Genomic DNA, 8587 nt, shown 5'->3' with positions numbered 1-8587 from the left:
GTGGACGGTTGTTACAGACAACATGCGTCTAAACTGATGTACATGCCCTAACGCCCATCCTCTCTCAGCTCTTTACCTCTTGGCTCATCATTCCAGTGGCAGCAACTCTTGTCGATGAGCAGGGTTGAGAGCCTCATGAGTGACATGCTCGGTCTTTACTTCCCTGCAATCTCTGTGATTATCTTCCCTACATGCATTACTCCCTTCTGATTTGTTTACCTATTGGCTAGCACCATTATCACATGAGAAAATATCAGGTGAAAAAAAATCACCAGAGGTTCATACAGCATGAGGCCGTTTTATTGTATTGTATAGTCTGAGTGGAAACAGCGCATCCAACGACCAATTTGGGAATCTCCCCATGGTCGGTGTTGGCGCCACCTCTCGCAACACTGCTCTTCTTCTTTTTTTCTCGCGGGAAACTTTTGATGCATTCATCTTCAATCATGGCAGTACAACGGACACCAGAAATAATAAAAATTACACCTAGATTCATTGACCACCTATAGATGACAACAAGCACTGAAGCGAGCCAAAGGCGCGCCGCCATCATGACCCCTTCCTCGCCAGAGTCGGGCACTACTTGTTGTAGTAGACAGTCGGGAAGTCGTCGTGCTAAGACCCCATAGGACCAACGCACCAGAGCAGCAACCACCACCGATGAAGAGAAGTTTAGATATGAGAGATCCAACCAGAAGACACATGAACAAAGACAAAAAAAGACTTGATCCAAGCAGATCCACCAAAGACAACGACCGACCGAATCCCGTGAGATCCACCGGAGACACACCTCCACACGACCTTCAATGATGCTAGACACACCATCAAAACAGGGGCTAGGCGGGGAGAACCTTATTCCATCTTCACGGAGCCATCACCATCTCTTCTTGTTGAGTAGGACCCAAACCCTAAGAAAAGTTGAAGAAGCATATAAAAATGAAGCCCTCCCGCCGGCAAGGGCCCTAAGGCCACGGAAGAAGTGGAAAATCAGCGGCGCCTTCAAAAGGAGGCAGAAACCCTATCCGCCTTTCCTTGGGACGAGAGACGAAGGGAAAGGAGAGACAATATGTAACATTGCTCTTCTTCTACATCACAACTCCCTTCTTTCTTGGTTTCTCTCAAGAACACACACAATGGAAACTCAAAGAACACACACCCACACATGTATCAAGAAGGAGCACAAAGCTTTTCCCACATGCTCTTCTTCTTGGTGAACATATTCGCTACATCTTGCTCTCAGCCCACACGGCCTCTTTCATTTACTCACACACACACACACACACACAGCTAACAAGCCTATCACCTGAACTGCCTGAAATCCAGTTCCTATGCACACGTCCAGAACGTGTGAAATGCAACCTCCACCAGTTATTGTTATGCATGTACTTACGTAACCTTCCACGTTAATATCTCCACCGCCCCCCTGATTCAACGGGGTGGGGCCCCTTTCCTTGATTTTATCCAACCATAACCTTCCACTTAAGCCTTTACGTAAACCCCATAGCATGCTTTTCGTAGGTGTAGCATTGCCGATGTACTAATCAACTTGCTCGAATCACCCAGCCGTATCACCTAACTCATGCATGCACGGCCACGTCAATAAACTAAGCGACTCAACAGTTCACCCACTCACCAGTTCATCGGCTCAACCTGATGTGTGTCACGCTTCATCTTTGGCCGTGCCTCGCTGCTTCTCACGGCGTCGCCGTATCACACGACACCATTGGCATCTTACCATACTCGCCAAGTCTATTTAATAAATAAGAATGGTATCTATAAGAATGCTACACATGCAAGTTTATTGAGCACGGTCAATTTGATTGATTGGAGAGAGATGTTGTCGAGTATACAAAGAATTGCCACGGTATTTTGAGAACAAAATCTGTAAAATTTCCATGGAAATTAGTACTAACTTGCCATGTGCTACATAACAATACCACAAAACCGCCAGCCTAAAAAAATGAAAGAAATGTGCCATGGCAAAACCTATCACATTTGTGCAAGACAGCACAACAATCATAAGTGAATCATCTACCACAGCACAAAACATGATCAAACAACAAATAATCTGACAGAAAGTATGCACAGAAATGACAACAGTATAGTTGCATCCCTCAAAAGGAGATTAAGAGGGCACATTACACTGGCAGAAAAACCATACCACCTGCTCTATCCTTTTCATAAGAGTAATTGATACTATAGTAAAATTAGCATTACAAGATCACCATGACTCGACCGAAATTGCAGACTGATGTTTTGAGAGCTATGCAATGTGCAATTCATGGGACAAACGCGACGAGCGGCGGCCTGACTTGAGGGGCAAAGGAAGACGAGCCTAATCCTGAGACAGAAGGGTATCGTCGGCGCCAACCCCCTCTCATCCCGCACACGCCAGTAGGCCACTGGTCTGGGCCGTTGCTCATCGGCAACGAGCGCCAATCCGTGCCTGCGCCCGCCGCCGCCACCACTACGGTCGACGAAGCCCCTTTCGCCACAGCCACACCCAAATCTCAACAGCGCCCGTGGTGCTGAAGCTGTCGTAGCCCACCTCCTTCCACTCCCTCCTTTGTCGCAGCTTGCCATCACCAACTTACCTAAGCTCGCCTCACACCCATGAATTTTGTTGCACGGCCATGGTTGTGTCGTGCCCGATCCATTCTTGTCCACCTACTTGCCCTCCTCCCACACCTTGGTGAAGGGGACGTCGCCGGCGTCTTCAATCTGGGGATCGAGCCACTCTACCTCGCGCACTATGACAAATTGGACTGTCACTAACCACCGGCATCGTCGATGAAGAGAGTGAGACCGCGACGCTAGTGGTGGGAGCCGGGCCAGTCTAGCAAATCAACGTAGGAATAGGGTAGAAAAATCATAGGAATAGGAAAGTCATAAGAAATGAGATGACATGTATCTCAAATCCTATGAGTAGGAATAGGAAAGGAAATGCCCTTTGATTCACATCATAGGATTTTTTTATTAAGTCTAGGCTAATGTTTATTTTCCTATGAAATGTGGAGGATAGGAAGAATTCCTCCATAGAAATAGAATTTCATTCATACAAACCAAAGAGCTCTAAATGATTTTTTTTCTATAAAAATCCTATCGTATGGAAATCCTATAAAATTCCTCCAAACAAAAGGAGGCCTAACCGAAAAAGGCTTTCGCTCTGCTTTATAAATAAAGCAACCACCGAGCACAAAGTCCACAAGGTATCAACCAAAACACACACACACACACCCAACGCCACCGCGCGAAGATCCAACACAAACGCACGGAACACAACACACAACATAGGTTCAGCTGTGGGCACAGCACAACAAGCCCAACACAACCACAAGGAACGCACAGACAACAAGCGGCGGCGGCGTCGATGACGAAGGAGAGCTAATCCGGCTCAGGCGGTGGAGGGGGAAGCGGCGGAGCCATCCGGAGAGCCATCGCGCGAAGTTGGGTGATGATGAAGGTGATGGCGTCTCTCTCCCTGGGGCGGCTAAGCGGCCGCCGAAACTGCAAGTAACCAGACCATTTGAACAAAAGCATTAGTAGCGCGCCGAAGAGGTATACGCTGAATCACAAAAGGAGGCCTAAACCAAAGGAGGCCTAAACCAAAGGAGGCCTAAGGGGATGGATGGTTAATGTTTCGCAAAGGGGTGTTAATGTTTCGCAAGAAGCTTCGTCCCAGCGAACGGGTCTAATAGGATGACGTGGGCCAGCTGCTGCTCCAAGATTCAGCAGAAAGCGACGGTGATCGGGGCGTTCGCCGGGAATCGTCAGATTTTTACGGTCCCCGGTTAGCTTTTCCTTAAACTTATATATAACCCTAAAGAAAAAGATCAATGAAATTATTGATTGATTTGAAAAAGAAAAGAAAAAGGACTAGAAGTGTGTACGTGCACGCGCAGCGTCTGAATTAATTTGGGCGTACCTACGTGTCAATTCAACCCCGCTGCTGGCCGGATTGTCCGTTCGTACGTACGTGTGGCATCTCATTCATCTAGCTTGCTAGCGCACTCCTAATTCGAAATGTAGTCTCGTACGTGGCCGACTGGCCGTCGAACACCGTCTTCCCAACTACATAGGGATGTAGACTACATCCCTCGTCCAACCATCAGATCGTCTGTTCCTTCTCCGGCCAAGGCGCCAGCTCTCAAAGTCAAAGCGCCAAGAGAGATCACCGATGTTTTCCGTTGAGCGAGCAGTGGCCAAAGCCGCCGCGTCCCTTCTCCCCGGTCTTCTCCCGACCCCGCAGATGAAGCCGTGCCTCATCATCCTGCCGGCTTCCTTCGCCTCCAAGCCCAACCCCATGCCCGGCCGTGCCAACTCCGTTGAGAGGTGGGAATGGGATGCGCACAAGAAGGACAAGAAGCCCACTACCCCAGCGGCCCAGCCTCGTCGTGCTGCAGCAGCTCAAGTCCCGGCCGAGCCTCATCCTGCGAGTGTTGGGACATAAACAAGCAGTTCTCCGGCAGCAGCCGCACGTCCTCGTCTTCGTCGTCGTCAAGCCGACCAAGCAGCACGAGCCCCGGAGGGAGGTGGGATAGCAACAAGCGGCTGCCGCCCAGCCGCGCGACCACCGCTGATCGCTTGGACACGCACAAGAAGCCTTGCCCGGCACAAGCTACCGCCGTGAGCTGGATGGGCGACAAGGAGGACCAGGAGGACGACGACAAAACGGCGATGGTTCTGAAACCGACAGCGCCGCCGCGCATAGGCCCCATGTTCTCTTGCCTGAGTTTCCTCGCCTCCCCTGACCCGAGCATGCTTCCAATGCCGACCTTTTTTTTCTCGCGGAACCCGGAAGTGCGTCCGGTACAAGCCTTTTAGGGCTTCATTAGCTAGTAGTTGCTCGTTCGCACTGCTCATGTATATTTGGACATACACTTTGTAACTAGCTAGTGTGTTGAGGTAGCAGTGGGTATTTTTTCTATCATTTTATGTTCATGCATATGTAGCAGCATTGATCGCATTGTACTCTAACGTTCAAGATCATTTGTTGTTTGTTTGTCTTCTGATCGGCACTGCTGTTACAAGCTTGCTTTTTTTTTTGAGGGAATGCTTTTACAGGCTAGCTAGTTTAAGATGAAGGTAGCATCAGGTGTTTTTAACATACACTAAATCCCGGTGATGCACCCAAACATCCTGGAAGGTCATGCATGCATTAAACTGGATCAAGAAAAAATTAATCAACAAGGCTAGCAGCTGGCTAATCTAAAAAAAAATCGGGCTGCAGGTGCATGAAAATTTTGGCAAAATTAGATTGCAAAATCATATTTGTGCTCTTGAGTCTATGTTTAGGCCTTATACAAAAAAAATAAGTATCAAACATGAGGGTGCCAAGACTCTATCTCGAACATGGAGTTTACTGGTTTTCTTTAATTTCTAAAAGTGGTAACAAAGTCCTGTAAACATGGTACCCTCATATGACATCTAGAGACGGTGGTAAAAATTTTGAGAAGGTATTATAGAATTTGTGGCGTACACTGCCTAGAATTTAAACCATCTTCGAGGAAGAAACATGGTTTAGAGAGACACCAAGAGTCAGGTTTGAAGGCGATACGACTGTTGTTTCATCCATTGGACTTTAATAATCTTCCACACTCAAGATACGGTACTACATGCTCTAAGTCAAAATTTGGCATTCTGTAAACTGAGCCTAGTTGAGATGGTTAGGTTTCTTGTGATGGAAACAACCCATCAGTGTTCAAGTCCGAGACTATGCACTCGTGCTCGCATTTTTCAGAATTTATTTAGGCTTTCATGTCATGTTCATTCAGTGGGAGGAGACGCTCCCGTCCACTATGAATGTGCATGTGGTGACTTTGTGAGTTGTTGTCTCGGCTCAGTATCTCGGAGGTGCTCATAGGAGTACGGTGTGTATGCGTGCGTTCATAGGGATGCGTGTATGTGGACAACTGAGTTAAATGTGCTAAAAATGGCATTTTGGGGGGATTCATTAGCTACGATTAAATGCATTTCTAGGCATTTGAACTGCAAGTGCATGAAAAAGTTGGGTCGAAAAATTACATTTGTGTTTTTGAGTCTATATTTAGACTTTATACAATAAATAACAAACTTGAGGGTGTCAAGACTCGACTAAGAACATGGACTTATTATTTTTTAATTCCAAAAGATGAAAACAAAGTCTGAAAATATGAAACTTGGCATGGTGCACTCATATGACATCTAGAGACTGGCAGACTGCGGTAAAAAATTGAGAAGGTTTCACAAAAATTATCTTGTACACTGCTTTGAAATATCTTTGAGAATATCAATTAATTTGGATTTGGGGGGGGGGGGGTCGCATAAACCATTAAGAAACACCTTCTCAAGAATTTTAAATGACATTTCAATCCTTGAAGGTGCTAAAATATTCGTCCTGCAAAACTAGTCAGTACTCCCTCCGGTCATTTATACTTCGCATATTAGATTTATGTCAAGTCAAACTTTGCAAAGTTTGATCAAATTTATATTAAAAAATATCGCCTTTCATAACGAATTTACCAATATTAAACTACATTTCATAACTATAAATTTGACCGGCAGCAAAGGGATAGGGTACGCCATCGTGGAGGAGCTCGCCGGGTTCGGTGCGAGGGTGCATGCCTGCTCCCGGAACGCGGCGGAGCTGGAGGAGTGCCGACGGCGGTGGGAGGAGAAGGGCCTGCATGTCACCGCCTCCGCCTGCGACGTCTCTGTGCGCGCCGAGAGGGAGAGGCTCATGGACGCCGTCCGGCAGACCTTCGACGGCAAGCTCGACATACTAGTGAGTTCTATATGTGTCTGTAGACTGTGGATTTTGTGTGTCTTCTGGATTGCTAGCGCCTAGCGATCGGGAGTATGTATATGTATGTACGTAGGTGAACAACGCGGGGCAGCTGCTGGTGAAGCCCACCGCGGAGTGCACCGCGGAGGAGTACTCCAAGGTGATGGCTACCAACCTGGAGTCGAGCTTCCATCTCAGCCAGCTCGCGCGCCCTCTTCTCGTGCGCGCCGGAGGAGGCAGCATCATCAACATGTCCTCCATTGGAGGCTCCATCGGCTTCGTTGGCTCCACCGTCTATGCTATCACAAAAGGTACGTGCTCACTCCATTTCAAGATAAATCTCATATTAGTTTCAGTTTAAGTCAAATTTTGTGAAACTAGATCAGCTTCAAGTTTAAAAATGTTATTACATCATGTATGTAGGTGCAATGAACCAACTGACGAGGAGTTTGGCCACCGAGTGGGCCCCTGACAAGATCCGTGTGAACGGTGTCGCCCCAGGATTTATCACAACCGATATGATTAAAGACGTAAGCAACATAGTACTACCTCTGTTCCAAATTACCTGCCTTAGATTTCTCTAGATACAGAGGTATCTAGCGAAAATCCATTTCTGCACCTGAGCTCATCTGCACCCGCGCCGACGAAAAAAATCAAAACAAATACTAGAAAAATTCAAAAAATTCCAAATAAAATTTGTGTGATAGACATTTTGATGCGTGAGGCCCGCTCCAAATTTCAAGTCATTTGGACATATGAGCAGCTCTCAGCAAAAAAGACAAATTGGGGGTCTGTAAAAATGTTTACTGTTCATGTACTGTTTTGGTCCGATTTGTCTTTTTTGCTGAGAGCTTCTCATATGTCCAAATGACTTGAAATATGGGGCGGGCCTCACGCATCAAATTGTCTACCATACAAGTTTTATTTGGAATTTTTTGAATTTGTTTTGAATTTTTTATGAATTTTTTTCTAACCGGGTGCAGATGAGCCTGGGCACCAAAACGCCCTACTCGGTATCTAGTGTTAGATGTATTTGTATTTAGACAAATATAAGACAGGTAATCTAGGATGGAGAGAGTACTGTATAGCCTAATGGAGTAGCAAATGTTTTCTTGTTTATAAACGAGCACCACAGTAATTTTTAACTAGGCCTGGTAAGTTTTTGGTGAGATACTAAGTTCACTTTATCCTAAAAACAAAGTAATGCGTTCACTTTTCTATGCGGAAGTAACGAGTTCACTTTGCACGAGGAGGGACAAGGATTTGGACATCACGGATGTTATTTATGGATATATTTGGCCAAAAATGCTATACACACGGACTAACCATTAACAAATTTGTGGATATTATTTGTGGATATATTTGGCAGATGGATACGGAGTACCTGGAACAGGAGCACTCCAAAACCCCGTTGCGGCGGAGTGGCAAGCCAGCTGAGATCGCCTCCGCGGTGGCATTTCTGTGCATGCCGGCGGCTTCCTTCATCACCGGGCAGGTCATCTGCGTCGACGGTGGTCGGACCATTAGTGCTTAATTAGTCGTCATCACCGCCACTGCATAAGTTGTTAACTAATTACTTGGCGAATAAGTAGTAGGTGTGTTGGGAGTAAACAAACATTAGTAAATGAATGATGCCAACTAGGAGTAACAATAACTGCCATCATGTACAGTACATGTATGTATGTGTGTACATATACGTGTACGTGTGTAGGGATGAAAACGGAGCGGAAACGGACGGAACTGAGTGCTATCATATTTGTTTTCACATTTTTTTTGCAGAAGCAGAAACGAATACAGAAACCCCGGAAATGAATACGGAAATAG

At 46.4% G+C, this 8587-nt stretch overlaps 1 protein-coding gene across 1 annotated transcript; it reads left to right on the top strand.

Moving 5' to 3' along the window:
- Positions 1 to 6526: 6526 nt before the first annotated feature.
- Positions 6527 to 8297, top strand: LOC119283869 (tropinone reductase homolog At2g29370-like; the record flags this gene model as incomplete). Its single annotated transcript, XM_037563237.1, has 4 exons — positions 6527 to 6763; positions 6858 to 7074; positions 7187 to 7293; positions 8133 to 8297. Coding segments are annotated over 4 exons (726 nt in total), but the record flags the coding sequence as incomplete, so codon positions are not given.
- Between the last annotated feature and the right edge of the window lie 290 nt (positions 8298 to 8587).

The sequence above is a fragment of the Triticum dicoccoides genome, chromosome 4A, assembly GCF_002162155.2.
Source record: "Triticum dicoccoides isolate Atlit2015 ecotype Zavitan chromosome 4A, WEW_v2.0, whole genome shotgun sequence".
NCBI lineage: Eukaryota > Viridiplantae > Streptophyta > Magnoliopsida > Poales > Poaceae > Triticum > Triticum dicoccoides.
Note: the sequence above shows the minus strand (reverse complement) of the source record. Positions and strands in the feature narration are given on the sequence as shown.